Raw genomic sequence first — 17597 nt, forward strand, 5'->3', positions numbered from 1 at the left:
CTGTATAGCATATACAGACGAGAGCAAATGAACTGCGTGTTGTGAATACACAAGACTATTCAGGGGTAGAAATTAACTTCTTTGTCTCAAGATCTGAAAGTATAAGCAATCACTTTTGTGGACAGCTAGCAAACTGAATTAAATAAGATTTATAAATTGCCATCAGAAATAAACATCCTTGTGAGTAACCAGACAGCTCTGCAAAAGCCAACTCAAATGCACGGGCCAACATTCTCCCAAATCTTTACATGTTTGTTAAAATCCCATATTCATATGTGAGTTTTAAGTTCATAGTCAAACAGGTGTTGCTTAATTTCAACCCCTGAGAGATGGTGAGCAGGAAAGAGGTCAGGAGCAGAAATGAAATAGTAAGTAGTCTTAGGAAAACATTGAGAACAATGTGGGAGATGGAGGGATGCAGAGGTTACACTTATAGATACAACGTTTCCACTTACTCTTCACCCCTTTCTTCCCCTTCCTCTCCTTTTTGTACTGCTCCTTCAGTTTGGTAATCACTCCCTGGTCCACATTCCAGGCTTCAGGCATCAGACACTGATCTTCCTTTTCTAAACAGAGTGAGACAAACAGTCTTTCTTCAACAAAATATCAAACTCTAAGGCAATGTCTGAAAGACATAATGATTTTCTTCATATCATTCACCAAAGCAAGCCATTCTTATACTCATATATATAACATACAAATGTAACACCTAACAAAGATCAATTCAATTTCCTAATTAACAAAACATTTCCATTGAAAAAGACGAAAAAAATAAACCTAGATATTTCACTAACTCCAAGGATGATACATCATTGCCAATGTATTTCATATCGTACACATACAGTGATAGAAGACTATTATGATACAAAATCATCTTAAATGGTCTTTTCGAGTTTTAAGACTCCAGCCAGGCAGATCAGTCAGTGCCTTGTTGAGTCATCATCAGAGAAGCTTCCTTCTGCAGCAGATGGGAACAAAACAAAGACCCACAAGCAGACAATTTACAGAGAGTGAGAGACCTTGGGCCACTCAGCCCTAAAAGTGATGCCTCCATCAAATCCCTCCCCTTAGGGCTCAGAGAACCCACAAGAGGAGGCAGAATGAGTTAAAAGCCAAAGGAGATGGAGGACACCAAGAAACCAAAGTCCTCTAACTCAGTATGATCAAAACTCACATGAACTCACAGAGACTTTGGCAGCAAGCACAGGGCCTGCATGGGTCTGCACTACGTCCTTCAAGGATATACTATGGCTTCTAGTTTAGTGTTTGTATGGGATTCCTGAGTGTGAGAAAGAGTAGGTCTGTGAGTATTCTGCCTTCTCTTGGGTTCTTTTCCTTCTGTTTGTCTTGTCCAATTCAGATGTGTTAGTTTCTGTTTTACATTATTATATTTTATTATTTAAAAAGGTCTTTTTAAAATTGCTAATTATCAAAAGCAAAAAAAAAAAAAAAAAAAGGAGGCATATGCTCTGGGCATGTGGTGCTCATTTTATGAGCAGTGCTAGGTCCCCACTGAGTACCACAGGAGCTGAATTGCCATCTACAAGTCACAGGACATGGAGAGTACTTGATCAATCTATCTATTGAATTAACGCTGGAATTACCTGAGGAAAAAAATCGGAATAAACAGAAATCTATTTTCAAAGCAAGTTAAGTTTACTCCAACTTCAAAAAGTGTGTTAGATCTCTGATATAATATCTATCAGTAGTAGGAATAGTGCACTCTTCCAGGGGTAAGTAATTGTTACCAAATCTTTTAAAAATATTTTAAATTTTGTTTATTCAGAGAGAGAGAGAGAGAGAGAGAGAGAGAGAGAGAGAGAGAGAGAGAGAGAGAGAGAGAGAGAGAGCGAGCGCATGCGTGCACGCATAGCCACAGCACACACGTGGTCAGATGACAACTTGCTGGAGTAGGTCCTCTCCTTCTTTACCTGCTAAGCCATCCTGGTAGCCTTAAACACTTGTAATTACAGTCTAAGGCACTCGTACCAGCAGCAGCAATGGTAGGTCACAGACAATATCCATTCACCTGCCCCAGGCTCACTAGGCTCTTGAGCTAAGTACAACCAACCAGCCAACCATCAGCCAATCTCTTTCTCTCACAAGATTTACGATCTAGTTCTCTGAACTTAGAGTTCTGTGCTTTGAATTTTAATTATAAATTTTTAAAAAGTTTATTTTTCAGACACGGTCTTACTACATAGTCTTAGCTGTCCTAGAACTTACTATCTAGTAGCCTGGACTCGAACTCATAGAAATCCACCTGCTTCCTCCTCCCAAGCTCTAGGATTAAAGTTGTGCACCATCATGTCTGACAATTATAAAATTCTTTAAATAAATAAATAAAGGACCAGGGGCTGGAGTAACGGTTCCGTGGGGTTCAGAGCACGTCCTGCTCTTGCGGAGGACCTGACTTCACCTGTAAGCACCACGTGGGTAGGTCATAAGGATCCATAGCCCCAGTCCCTGGGCCTGACACTCTCCGCTCACCTCCTCAGACACCAGCCATGCACATGGCACACAGACATACACACAGGCAAGACACTCACACTGGTAAAATAAAATACAATAAATCTAAAGGCAAAAAATTGAAATAAAATTCAAGGCCTAGCTCCTGGCAAACAGATCTCCTATCAACCAAGAGCTTCTACGCCCTCACATTCATTAACAGATCTAGCACAGGATCACCATCTGTTTCGTGCAGACTAAACTCAAATGTACATACGCTGCTGTACATCAAGTTACACTGGGCTGTGGCTCTTTAGTTAGAGGGAACAAAGTTACAAGAGACAGGCAGAATCTAGGTGTCTCTGCAGAATAAGCCAATACTAACTATGCCCGCAAGAAGACTAGCAATGAAAGACAGTCTTATCTTCAGCGACATGGAACCTCTCAGCAAAAGAGCTCACTACGGCACAGTGTAATACCAGCCCAACAACTGGACTTGGGAAATTGTTATCTAAAACACCTAAATAACTTGAGAAATAAGCTCAGAAGAAAAAGCCAGAAAAGAGACCTATAACACTTTCTACTTGGTTTTCAAATTTTGGTGTCTTGGAAAAAAAAAAAAAAACTCTTCAAATACTTAATGTGTTTCTTATTGTAGTTGCCTAAAGTAGTTCTAGATTTTGCTTAAAAAAGGAGGGGTGTGCTGGGCAGTGGTGGCACATGCCTTTAATCCTAGCACTTGGGAGGCAGAGGCAGGTGGATTTCTGAGTTCGAGGCCAGCCTGGTCTACAGAGTGAGTTCCAGGACAGCCAGAGCTACACAGAGAAACCCCGTCTCCAAAACAAAAAAAAAAAAAACAAAAAAAAACAAAAAAAAGGGAGGGGGACAGGCAACAGCAACAGTCCCAGACTGTGTCCCTGAAGGTAAGGTCTTAAAGGTAACTAACTATATACGTAGAAAATCTGTAATTTAATGAAATAAAGAAAAAAATCTAATAATTACTATATCAGAATATTAGTATTTACTGCTGGGCAGAGCCCTTGGCAGCCAGCGTTGGAAAGCATTTTCCCTGAGTCTCAAGGCTGTAGAGACAGCAGAGTTCAGATGCACTACGGTGCCCTTCTCTCATGGGAGGTTCACTACAAAGTGACGAGTGATTTGTTTCACGCCCCAACAGTCAAAGTCACTGAGCATCCACAAATGCCTCTAACATTACAATAGGTCTGGAGTAGGTCAAGGAGTGGGAGTTTACCCTGAATATAAAGAATCGGTCAGATCACCTGCCTCTTGCAGACCAATGCTACTGGGGTACACACAGTATAAGATAATCATGTTTATTCTGTGAAGTGATCATAAGATGTTCATTGTATAGTTTCAGACATTAAAAAAAAAAGTTAAAAAAAACTATATATTTCGTATTTAAAAAGTATGAGGCAACCTGTTTGCTGAGCTTACCCAAAGAGCATTTCCAGTCACTATAATGATCAATAAGTGTAAAGAAAGAAAAACTTTAGTGTAAATCAAGAAGGAAAAAGCACCTTGGTTTTTCCTTTTGTAACTTTAGAATTCTTTCATTTCTTTTCTTCAGAGAATAAATGTATTTCTAAGTAAGACTTAAATTATTATTTCTAATGTCCGTAACTAAAAGTATAAAATAAGATTTTGCTGGATATAAGTAGTCCCATGTTGTCGACCTATATATAGTCTTGGTTCCAGCTCTCAAATCTACTAAATCACTCTTTCAAGTGGCTACCTGAACAGAAGCCAGTGAAAAGTTCATAATGTGACACATCTACACCTAAACAGCAGTCTACAATCCTATAAAATATTTGTGTCATTTATAGCAATACTTGTATAAACCTATAAAATAATATTTGTGTCATTCGTCTTTATGAACAAAATACTGAGTATTTCAAACATGAAATCATTTGCTCATCTTTTAAGAACACTAAGAAGAAGCTTTACAGAGGTACACTTAAAAGAAATCTTATAGTAACCAACAGCATTACATTCTCTCAATAAATAATTGAGCAAATGCTAGTCCCTTCTCTTTTGTTTCTCTCTCTCTTACATACATATGCACATACCCAACAGAACTGATCACCTCTGAAGGATTAATCACAATTCCTTAAGAACTAGAAGAATCTGTCACAGAAGTTGTCCTCAAATGTTGGTTACAATGCTTGTTAACAGTTTTAGCTGTTTACAGCTATTTAAAGCAATCTGCACAGCCCCCAGCTATGCCTGTGTAATACGTCAGATCCTAGGGAGCAGAGAAACCACAGTTCTCTAACATAACGGGACTTACTTAGAAGATGTAAGATACACGAAACCTCAGTCCTCCACTACATCCTCATGTTTAAGCTTTCCCAAAGTCTAAGTCAGCAGGTTCTGTGTGTCTAAGCAGAAAACAAAGCAGCCCGTGTTTTCATTGAATTTTGTTCTGTATATACATCCCATACACATCACAGGAGGAGTTAGCAGCTACACAAGCTTCTTACAGGCACTCACACAACCCAGACAGAAAGGAAGAGTGGACAAGCTTCACCAATGTGTAACATTTCAGAGCCCAGTGTTTCCCAGACACTGCCCTCCTGGTGAAACATTAACACCCTGGACTTATTCAGACCTCTGACTGGATCCAGTGTGCTCCCTTACCCCAGTCTGTTCCATCGCCTGCACTTCTAGACTCGTCTCCTTCCTCTGATGTGACGAGGAAGTCAAACTCCTTCAGAGCTTCTTTTGTATCTCGATCTTCACTGGTATCAGGCAGTGCTTTTTTCCTAACAATCTGATGGAGGGTGGGGGAGGGAAAACATAAAACTAAAATAAAAACAAACATTATGCATTTAGTTTAAATAAAGAGACTGGATCCTTTGTAATTGAGTAAGCGAAGAAACCATTTTTCAGAAGGTACCTACTGGCTATACTAAAGAACTGCAACACCTAACTCAGCTAGATACATTGTATTCTTAAAAATAAGCAGTATACATCTTAAAGCAGTAATTTAAACTTTGTTCAAAGGTATCATAGATTACTTAAACTAAATCTATATATTGCTGGATAAGTAAGATTTGTACTTAAATTACAGACAAGTCACACTCTTGTTATGAGAACAATTAAATCTTACATTCCTTAGATGTAGTGTGTGTACAGCCTGCAGACTCTGATCTAATTTAAACAGAACAGGTTCAGTAAACAGTGAAATGTTTTGTTTCCAGAGTAGCACCATGATACCTACATACACCTATGTGGCACTCTTGCAAAGCCAGCCACAACTACAAACTCAGAAACGAATGCCTCTGGAATCAGAAGACACTGTAGGGCTCCTATATTATTTCCACCTTCCTCTGTTTCTCTAACAATCCTATTTTATTTCCTGCCTTACTCTGTAGCCCTTGCTAGTCTTGACACTGAGCTGTTCCTGACTCCAGAATGCTGGGATGAGAGACATGCACCAGGTGTCCAGGTCAATAGTTCTTACAGATTCACTTTCCCTCCCTAAAATATTAATATTATAGAGTGAGATAACTCAGGGTTAATATAAGAATTGTTATGACTCAGTTTTATATATTTAAAAATACCTCTGGAACCACAAAGCCAGTAGTTTTAAAAGGTAAACTGGATAGTGAGTACTGAGTCCAACATGTCTATACTCAGTATATATATATATGTCAGTCTTCGCTATGCATACAAAAACAGGGAAAACTGATATTTAATGACGTTCTAATTCTGTTTACGGAGAGTATTACCCTAAAATAAGAAACACTGCTCTGCTTACAGTACTTCTTAGCTTAGCATCTAGCAAACCCACAGACAATCATGGCAGGTTCTGAGCAGAGAGCCCATAACAAATGTTTCTCTAATTACCCATAAGCCATTTCCTGAGAACTTGTTCTAGTTTTGACTAAGCAACAAAACTCAGGTATAAAACAATGTCTCTGAAGATTGGCACTGGGCTGGAGAGGTGGCTCAGTGGTGAAGAGCTTAGGCTGTTGTTTCAGTGGACCTGAGTTCATTCCCCAGCCCCCAACATCACAGCTCACAACTGTCTGTACCTCCAGATGCAGGGGATCTAGCACCCTCTTTTGGCCTCCATGGATACTAGGCACACACATGGTACACAGACAAGCAGGCAAGCATCCACAGGCTGCCCTGTCCTCACAGTTCTACAGGTAAAGTACCACCTACTCCTAAGTTAGGAATACAGCTGACATCAGGGCAGCCACCACTAGCCATCAAGATGGAAAGTCCTCAAAAAAAAGAAAAAAAAGCTGGGCGGTGGCGCACGCCTTTGATCCCAGCACTTAGGAGGCAGAGGCAGGCAGATTTCTGAGTTTGAGGCCAGCCTGGTCTACAGAGTCAGTTCCAGGACAGCCAGAGCTACACAGAGAAACCCTGTCTCAAAAAACAAAAACAAACAAACAAACAACAAAAAAGATGGAAAGTCTTTGTCCTCAGTGCCAGACAAAAAGGGCAGGGAAAAGCCAGAAATGGTACCTGGAACCTCAAATTCAATGTCAGAGTATTTGGGGCTTTAGCTATAACTAAACATGGTGTTAAGGAACAAAAGCAACTCTGAGGGCAAACACACGTCTAGGTAACCAATGAGCCCACCATCAGCTCCGTGCCATCATTACACTCATGTGCTTTCTTATGCTTAGGCACCAAAGAAAAAAAGAGCTGTGATTACAAAAGAAAAATGGGACCAGTAAGTTGGAAGGGGTAAAATCTGTCATAGTAATACTTTCCTTCCTAAGAAAAGGAAAAGATAAGGAGAGTTTCTACTTAAGAAACTAAGGAGAAAAGAAAGGCAAATGAAGATGATCACAGAAAACTACACTCAGACACAACAGACATCAACAGATGAAAGGGAGCCCAGCCCCAATGGATACACCTGCATCACAGTTCCTGCATCTCTGCTCAAGGAACATGGCAGTAGGGGTGGGGACCGTAGGGAATTATATGCAAGGAGGAAGCCCACTGTAAAGCACGTGGAACAGTCTGTCCAAGAAATGGCTGCAAACAAGAGCGGAACAATAGCAATGCCAATAAACATGTTAGCATGAAAGGAGAAATTTAGCTGAGTTCCACTCCTAGATAAAGAACGACAGCAACTAGTCACTGCTCGGGGAGGTGAGCCCCTTACTGGCTGCTCAGTGTAGAGTGGTCGGCCATGAAACCATACACACACAACAAAAACAGATTCAGCAAACTGTGTTTATATGTATTTGTTATTGTATACACACACACATATACAAACATACATGCATGTAACAATAATAATTTTTAAAAGGAGGCCATCAACTAAAGAGTACAGAGAGGACATGGGAGGATTTTAAGGTTGAGTAGCTAGGAAGGGCTGGAGGGAGAAAAGGGAAGGGGAAAGGGATATATTCTAACATTTTAAAGGATTTTAAAAAAGAAATATGAGTTATAGACTAGGGAGTTTCAAGCAGGTTAGAAAAAAGAACAACTTTGAAAATTACTATTTAAAAAAAAGTTGGTTCAAAAGGGCTTAGGATTCTTTATGTTATTAAAAACCACACCTAACGGTTCTTAATTCCATTTTTTCCTTTTGAATAAGGCAAATGCTTCTGCAGAAATAATCTTTTACACAGAAGATAATATTTTATGCATTTATAATTTCAGATCACTACTGTGAGGTGATGAGGACGATCCGGTAATGGCAACAGAGAGGAAAGAGGATGAACAAAAGATGGAGATGCTTTAGACCACAACCACCCTAACGCTGTGACCCTGTGATGCAGTTCCTCATGCTGTGCTGACCACCAACCATAAAAAATATTTTGTTGCTACTTCATAACTGTAGTTTTGCTATAGCTACAAATTGTGATATGAATATTTGATATGCAGAATATCTGATATGTGTGACCTCTGGGAAAGGGTCATTCTACTCCCAAAGGGGTCACGACCCACAGGTTGAGAACCACTGCTCTAGCCAGCAACACAAGGAACAAGCAAACCTTGAGACCAGGAGAAAGAAAGGACAGGGTGTGGCTGTGGAGAAACCATGCATATAACAGCCGAAATGCACCCCACAGTAGCCGTATTCTCTCCGTTTAGCTCTATTAACTTTTTTATTAAAAAAATAATAATAAAACTTTCTTTTTGAGACAAAGTCTCTCTGTGTAGTCTTGGATGCCCTAGAGCTCACTGTGCAAACCAGGACAGCCTCAATCTCACAGGTATCCTCCTGCCTCCATCTCCCAAGTACTGGTACTAAAGGTCAAGCCTTAAACACTGTTTTTAAAAAACCTATTTGCTCTATGAGCATTTTTAACAGGACAAATTTCAACTATTTTCTCTGTGTAGGTTGTAATACATTTTATAAGTCATTCCTACCATTGTATACACTTAAAACTTTTAAAAATCCTTTTGACATGTATCAGACTACAGCTGTGTGTGAAAATTAACGTAATACAATGTAAAACTTAATAAAACTGTTAAGAAAAATATCCAGTCATTTAAATACATTTCTCTTCTCTGGCTGGGGTACTGTATTTGCCTATTAAATGTAAGACCTTGGATTTAGTACCTTGCATATGGTAAAGATGGGGAAAAGCTTTCTGAACCCAGTATTTAAATGTGGATAATAGGCAAGTCTGTTTCCATTGGACGGACCTTCATGCATGTTCACAATATCCTGTGATCTGTGCTATCAATTGGAATGCTATCAATACTATGAATTTAATTACATAAAAAGAAATTAAATGGTTAAACACTAAGAAACCATATGGTTAGGTTGTTAAAATTTTCCAATCTGATCATTTAATATAGTTTTAATAATCAATTTATAGATTTTAAAATATTTAAACTAATATAATTACCAACAAAGAACTTACAAGACTTATTTGCCACTAGGCTATGAATAAGGTATTCTGTCAGGAAAATGGTATCTCAAAGCAACTGTCACACAAAGTCTGTAAGAAACTATACAACTCTGCATGATTACAACAAAGCAGAGGATCAGACCTTTAGGTCAGCACATGCTATTATATCTTGTGTTGCTAAGAAAAATTTGGGTGATTACTTGATATTCAAAACTATCTCTGGTAGGGCTAAGATCAGCAGTGTAAATGATTAGTGGCATATACACACAATAATGTGGCAGAAATAATAGTCTCTGATTAAGCCCAGAAAGTAGGAAGCATCAAAAACAGAAGTTATACTAAGAAAGCACATTATAGAGCTGGAGAGATGGCTCAGCAGTTAAAAGCACTGACTGCTCTTCCAGAAGTCATCCCAGCAACCACATGGTGGCTCACAGCCATCCATAATGAGATCTGAGGTCCTATTATGAGCGAGCGGGACCCAGACCAAGCAGGGGCCCAGAGCAAGTGGGGCTGGAGCAAGAGGGAGAAGGGGGAAAAAGAAAGAAAGCACATTATAGTTAAACATTGTTTTCATATACAATCTCTTATTTATCATAGAGTCTTCTGGGGATTAAATGAGGTACTTATTATAATCTTCATTTTACAAACTAATAAAATTAGGCCAAACATATTAAGAAAAATAATTAAAGCCAGGCAACTTTAATCCCAGCACTCAGGAGACAGAGGCAGGCAGATCTCTTTGAGTTCCAGGCCACTCTGGTTTACACAGTGAGTTCCAGGATAGACAGAGCTACATGGTGAGACTTTATCTCAACCCCAGCCCTTGCAAAAAATAAAAAAAGAACATGATGTGGTCATAAGCCTTAACTATGGCCTTTGACACTGGATCCCTCTGCTTCACATTTTAAGTTTCCTTCTTCCTATTCTTAAAGACAAAATGTACACACTTTGCGGAATCTAAGTAAAGCATGTCTTCATCTCTTTCTTCAAAAAGGAGAAAAAGAAATAAAGGAAAAAGAAAGAGGAGAAAAAGACTAGAGAAAGAAGAAACTGTAACCCAGAGACACTTGTTATTGTAGGAAATGTATGGGAAAGTCAGCACACCTGAAGGCTGACTAAACAGCTACGACTTCTAAACAACTGAAGAAACTGACGGCAGGGAGAGGTCTGAAACCGCAGAGCGTGTACTGCAGCTCTCCCTAGAGAGACAAAAACCATCTCAGAGTTGCTGCTAGCTACCATCAGGCACCATCCTGTGTCTGCCATCACAGACAATACCAGGACACTGTTAGAACATGCAGTGTTCAGCACGCTCTGAAGCTCCATGGAGAGCTGCCTTCTCTAATGAATTGACAAAGTCTAAACATACCGTGGAGAGAATACTATACTTAAAATATGAGCAAAATAAAATCAGCAAAAAAAATTTCTGCTTGCCCAAATTTATGAAAAGGTTTTAAGAGTTCAAGATGTTAAGTGCACAGACTTCTAACACATGCGTTGTGGCACGTAAAAACACTGAAATGAGTTCTCCTACTCACTGTGGAAGTGTCAATGACGCTTTTCTCTCTCCCATCAATGTCCTCGTCCTCATCTTCATCACTGAAATCTGCAGCTGCATTTTCAAGGAATTTGAAATTGTCCAGCACAGAGGCAGAATCCGTTAACTCGGATTTTCTGGTTTAAAATACGTACAATAATACTAAGGTAATCTTTTAAAATATCACCAAAAAAAAAAAAAAAAAGAACTGTTGAGAGGTTTCAGCACCTTATCCTTGTATTACAATATGAGCATGTATGATCCCCTAAACCACCCCATGACCGACATCGGTCCCAGCTATTATAGTTCTGTGCATTAAGCAAAAAAGTAGAACACTGAGTGTTAAGCCCTCAATCTCACAGACAGACAGACAGAGCCCCCTCTGACTGCACAGACTGACCTTCACGCTAATCTTAATGTGCTCCTTTTAAAACTATTATTTTAAGGAACTCTGCCTCGGATCTCTACTGTTTCTTTCTACAGCTCCTCCTTGGACCTCTCATGTAAGCTTCTACAACTATATAACAAGTCTAATGACTTAACTCACAAGGTAAAAATACAACTATTCATACATGCACGTGTTGTACTAAAGAGAATTATATTTCATTTTTAAAAGGTCCAAGGGCATTTGTTTACAAAATTTTTATTTTGAACCTTTATCTAATTATACAGTTTTATATTCCAAATAACTGGAACTATATTTTCTCAAAGAAATTTACAGAGTTGAATTGAAACCATTCTTTTAGCCTAAATATGAGTTTAAAAAAGTAAATATCAAACTTAGACATTCACAGATTCTTTGTTTTTTTATTCCAAAAAGATTTATGACAATTTTTTTCTAATAAAGAATAATCTCTTTACTGAACTATGTTTATTGTTATGTTTAAGTAAAATTATGTATATATCAATGATGGTCTGAAACAAAACTTGAATAGTTCGAATAACTTTTGAATTGTCACACTTAGTCTATTCATTCAATATGTATGTGTGTGTGTGTATATATATTTTTTTAAATAAATATTTTATATCACAGGAAAGATGAGGAACAACATTATAATATAAAATATAGGATTAAAGAAATATTTACTTTCTGATCTCCAATTCATCAATAATATATCATTCTTGTGTACTTGTATTTAATTTCAACAACATCTAACAGTGGTTGACAGAGCTTCAAAATATTAAAATCTATGTTAAATCCTTAAATTTAAAGCAAATAAAATACTCTAAATAAAAATTGTATTCTTTAATTAATCTTAAGACTTTCTAATTAAACAGAACTTTTATAACATTTAAATAACTAAAATTACATTATTACCAAGTCATCATTTAAAAGCTCAATATCCTCTATACCAAAAATATTCAGTAAGGATTGAAGTTATAGCTAAAACAATTTCCAGACAAAATACTTACCCAATCATTGCTGTTTCTTTTACTTCAGCCTCTGTGCCATTTATCACGGAGTCCTGGTTTTTGTCATCCTCCCTGTCAGTGACATCACTTGAAAAGCCCAACAATGCCCGCACACGCTTGGATTTCACATCTAGAATAGTATCTGTGTAGCCAACCTCCTGAAGATACCTGCACAAAGAGGATCCTTACAATTCAGTCACACAGGAATTTGCACTGTAAAATTTAAAATGTAAATAAAAGTATTCCTTCAAGCTCACTGAGTATATAAGATTTAACAGAACAGTACCATGTCAGTAAGACTTGTTAATAATATTCCAGCTGCAGATGGAGCTGTCTCTTGCAGTACCAGCCTCTACAGTCACAGAGGCAAACCAAAGAACTATACAATACACTATTCATTGATCCTAAGAAGAACAGTTCTTCAATGTATTTCAGAGCACACGGTTTGGTTTAGGAAGAATAGAACACCCTCCACCCAAACTCTACCACTGCGATTTTAGAATAATGGCTCCCGTTGTTTTAACATTTCTTATGTGAAGTGTCATTAACTAAAATCTGCAGAGAATGCTCCTAGTGGAAATGGTTTCTTTCCAGGACAGAAAAAGATAACATTTTTTTTCATAACAGTCACTTTAAAAAAGAGATGTTTCTGACCTGAGAAATTCCAAAACAAAAATAAACAAATTGTGGGACTTGAGGTACACAAACTCATGTGAATTTGTGTAGCTCAAGAAAGTCAGAGGCACAGAAAAGGAGCCCAGAGCATACAGTTACATCCACGGCTCAAGCCCAGTCCTGACACTTACTTGATGTACAACATTAGCCCTCTTAACCTTGTTTTTATTCTCATCAAGGAGACCTACTATCACCCAGGAAACATAGAAAGCACTCTATACGCAAGAGCCCGAGTGTTAAATGCTGATAATGATTTGTTTTAATAGACCGAGCTTGGCAGTTTAGGACCAGAACAAAGGAAATGAGATTGGTATCACGATAGAATGACAACTTGCGTTTATTTATACAGTAGGTCTACTGAAGGAATGAGGAAAGCACAGGGTGACAAGAGAGCTAGCTTAAGTCCTGCTTACTCCAGGATTTCATCTGTATAGTTACTAGAGCTGAAAGACGTCTCACAGAGATAGGTCATCAAATGGGATAGGATGTCTTATTAAATCAAGATGTTCACTTTTCAAACCCTGTTAGTATCCATAGAAAAGTCTTAATTTTAAAAATCTGAAATTATAAATTTGAAATTATTATTCCCACTTTCTTGAATTTAACCAGATATTTTTGAAGACTACTATGATAAAGTAAGCTGTCCTAATAGTTAAAAGTTTCAGGCGTATTTATTTTATGGGTGTGGATGTTTTGCATGCATGTGTGTATGTGCACCATGAGTGCCTGGTGTCCACAGCGGTCAGATGAGGGCACTGGATCCCTTGAAACTGCAGTTAGGAAGGTTTCTGAGTCAACAAGTGGGCCCTAGAAACCAAGCCCAGGTCCTCTGCAAAAAGCAGCCAATATTTGATTCTCCTAAGCCATTTCTCTAGCTCATTTTTCTACTTTTAATAATTAATAATTTGATATGTACCTTGCTTTGGCAGCAAAACTAAATTACATGTATCTGTTTTAAACTGCTCTGCCAGAGATACATTAGTCTTATTAAATAGCTGATACATAGCTTACTGATAAAATGTCACCTTTTTCAAAAAGTATGTAACAAATCGTTTAAAGTTTTGAAAATGTCTTAATTTACTATGAAATCACTTCTCATGAACAAAAACAACAAAAAGCTAATCAGCATTTAAAACTTTTTCTTATTTTAAGTGTATGGGTGCTTTGCCTGCATGCACCATGTGTGTGCCTAGCGCCTGCAGAGGCTAGCAGATGTCAGATCACCTGAATTAGAGTTACAGGTGGTTGTGAGCCACCATGTGGGTGCTGGGAATTGAACTCAGGTCCTCTGCAAGAGCAGAAAGTGCTCTTAACTGCTTAGCCTTCCACAGCAGTTTAAGCACACTCAGCCATTTGAAAACTGAAAATGCCTAGGACAGGTGGAGCTTACCTGTAATGGAGCTATTGAGGAGACGCAGGGAGGAACATACAAATTCAAGGCTAGCCTAGTTAACTTAGTGAGACCACACCAAGAAAGAAATAAGTAAACAAGCAAACAGGAGGTACATGTGGTACAATAAAACCACAAAGTCCCATTGGTACAAGAAGCAGGGAACTTGCTTGGCATACTTAAGAACCTAGGTTCAACTTCTATTACCAAAAATAAAGTTGAAAAGAGAAATACATGTCGTATACAGAAACAAAAATCCACCTAATGGTTTAAATCTTTTCTAACTTTGTCTAGATCAGCAATTCTCAACTTATGGGTCAAAACCCCTCTGTGGATTGAACAACCCTTTCATAAGGGTTACATATCAGAAATCCTGCATATCAAATATTTACAATTCATACCAGTAACAAAATTACAGTTATGAAGTAGCAACAAAAATGATTTTTTGATTATGAGTTAACACAACATGAGGAACTATATTAAAAGGTCATAGCATTAAGAAGGTTGAAACCACTGTTCTAGATAAAAGACAGGTATGAGATATTTTAACATTCCCTTCCTCTAGTCAAAAGGAATGAATTGCATTAACATGCTTTGAAAACTTAGAAATAAACTACTAATAACCCACCCTAAAAGTCCAAAATGGAGAATGACATCAAATTTCCTTTTATTTTGGCATAAATCTATATGCCGGTTTCCATGACTACAGGTCTAGTCTGCTATTTGACATCAGAACCCCTGTAGAGTCCCAGTTAGTCCATACGTGCAAAATCTGGGGATTCAGAGTTCTTCAGTGTTCTGAAAAGGCTTGCCATGAAATGTGTATGGGGATCCTTACCGGTTTGTAGTAAAACATCTGTTTAGAGAGTTGATGAAAAGAAAATAATAATGACACAGAACTCTTTAACTACATAAATTAGAACAGAGGGGGAAGTGTTTAATATGAAAAATGAATAGTAAATGCTACTCACAGCAGTAATACAAGAGAAACATCTGAGTTAAAAATACAAAAGAGAAGCATGAAAAACTGTTCTTACTGTCAACAAAGTGAACGTTTAATCTTGGTACTTACTGTCTGAGTAGCTGCCGGCCTTGTTTCCACATTAATTGGCTATTTTGCTGTGGCTGCACCTCTGTTTCATTACCTTCATCTGGAGAATATTAAATTACAATGAAATTGACTAATTTTACACGTTTAGACAACCCAGTTCATAAACAGTGTCCAATAAACATTTATAAGGTTCAGAATAGGAAACTACGTCTTGAAAAAAACAAAAAAAAAGAAAAAAGAAAGAAACTACAACTTTTAAAAGGTATGTTTCAGGACAATATGAATGCTTTTTAACAATTTTGATAACAGAACTCTGTATGATTAAGGGAATCTCCACCAGATTCCCTTTAGAGCACCAGAACGAATACACTTTTTTTTCTTTCATTTTCACTAGCCTGAGAATTTTCCTCTAAGACAAAGACCCATCAAATCATGTTACAGAGTGAGAACCACATAGAAATATTATAAAACCTAGAAATGGTAGTTAAAAAGAAAACAAATAAAAAACCAGAAACCCCAAACAATGTGATACACATATGTAAAGAAACTGTCTCAGCTGGGGACATGCTTCGGTGGGCAGACTGCTTGCCTGGCATGTGTAAAGCCACGGATTCTATCTATCCCCAGCACTGCATGAGACCAGGCACGGTGGCATGGTGGCACAAGGTTGTGATCCAAACTTAGGAAAGGGAGACAGAAGGATCAAAAGTTGACAACATGCCAGGGCTACATGAGACCTTGTGTCAAAAACAATGAAATTAATAGCTAAGCCATACCTCCATCCCCCTAATAAAGTTTGTTTATGCATAGCAACTAGCCCTTTGAACGCCTAAAGAGCTCTGTTAAACTTATGGGGTAGGGGATTAAAATAATTATATACATATAGCATTTATATACTGTCATTAAATATACTGTTTTAAAACAAACAATATAGAACTATGATAGTCTTCTGAAAAAGTACCTGTTTTATTTTTATAATTTTTTTCTGGTGTTACAGGGACATGGCTCAATCAGTAAAATAATTGCTACATAAACATGAGGCTTTGAGTAAATACTATCACTCACATTTTAAAAACTAAAAATTAAAAAAAGAAAAGAAAAAGGCCAGTCTGTATCTATAATCCCACCACTAGGAAGGTTGGGAGACTGAAGAGTATCTGAGACTTACTGGCTGACTGTCTAGCTGAGTCTGTGAGCTCCAGGTTCTAAAGAAGCATGGAGACCTCTGCCTTCAGGGCCCACGCTGAGCGCGCCACCAGATCCTGCCCTCGCTTAGGACTCCCAAGCCACTCGGGCCACCATGTCTTCCGGCCCTTCCAGCTACTCACATTGCCTAGTAAGAGACTAGCTCACCTGGGTTCTGCCCTCTCAGACTCTTCCAATCAAAGGTGTTAAAAAAAGGATGAATATGCAAGAATACTGGACACCACAATTAAGACCAAATCTATGAGTTATGGACATAAGACAAGAAAAAGAATTCAAGGCCAAAGGCTTATAACACATCTTCAATAAAATCCCAGCAAGGAGATGCCCATTCCGGTACAAAAAGCACAGAGAACAAAAACAGGTATAGAGAACTCCCTATACCAAGTTATAGTAAAACATTAAGTATACAGGGCAGGGAAAAAGGAAGAGTGTAATAGCTTGAAGAGATATGGCTCCTATAGACTCATGTGTTTGAATGGGTGACATGATTAGGAGGTATGGCCTTGTTGGAGTGAGTAGGTGTGGTCTTACTAGAAGAAGTTAACACTGCGGGGCAGGCTTTGAAGTTTTATATGCTCAAGCTACATCCAGGGTGACACACAGTCTCCTGCTGCCTTCGGATTAAGATGTAGAACTCTCAGCTCCATTCTCCAGCGTCATGTCTGCCTGCATATTGTCATGCTGTTTGCCAGGATGATCATGGACTAAACCTCTGAAACTGTAAGCCAATCCCAACTGGATGTTTTCCTTTGTAAGAGTTGGTGTGGTCATGGTGTCTCTTCACAGCAATGAAACCCTAACTAAGACAGAGGTGGTATTTAAAGATGAAAGAAATATGACCCAAGTTGCATATAAAGATCAGGCCCATGAGAATAAAGCTTACTTCTTGGTGGGAACTATGTGACTACCAACCAGCCCTACAGAGAATACAAGGAATGCTCCAGGATGAACAGAAGAATAAGCACATCTAAGGTGATAAAGAAAAAAATTAAAGCTGGGCAGTGGTGGCGGATGCCTTTA

At 38.2% G+C, this 17597-nt stretch overlaps 1 protein-coding gene across 1 annotated transcript in view; it reads right to left on the bottom strand.

Annotated features, from left to right (window-relative positions):
• Strn (striatin) overlaps window positions 1-17597 on the bottom strand; it is an 81089-nt gene that overhangs the window by 19914 nt on the left and 43578 nt on the right. Inside the window, exons 4-8 of the mRNA XM_028773433.1 lie at window positions 15393-15471; window positions 12256-12423; window positions 10844-10979; window positions 5107-5239; window positions 456-566 (exon numbers count right to left, since the gene is read on the bottom strand). Coding sequence (XP_028629266.1) covers window positions 456-566; window positions 5107-5239; window positions 10844-10979; window positions 12256-12423; window positions 15393-15471 — 627 coding nt within the window. The remainder of the gene's footprint in view (window positions 1-455; window positions 567-5106; window positions 5240-10843; window positions 10980-12255; window positions 12424-15392; window positions 15472-17597) is intronic.

Source organism: Grammomys surdaster, unplaced genomic scaffold (genome assembly GCF_004785775.1).
Source record: "Grammomys surdaster isolate TR1022 unplaced genomic scaffold, NIH_TR_1.0 227, whole genome shotgun sequence".
Classification (NCBI taxonomy): domain Eukaryota; kingdom Metazoa; phylum Chordata; class Mammalia; order Rodentia; family Muridae; genus Grammomys; species Grammomys surdaster.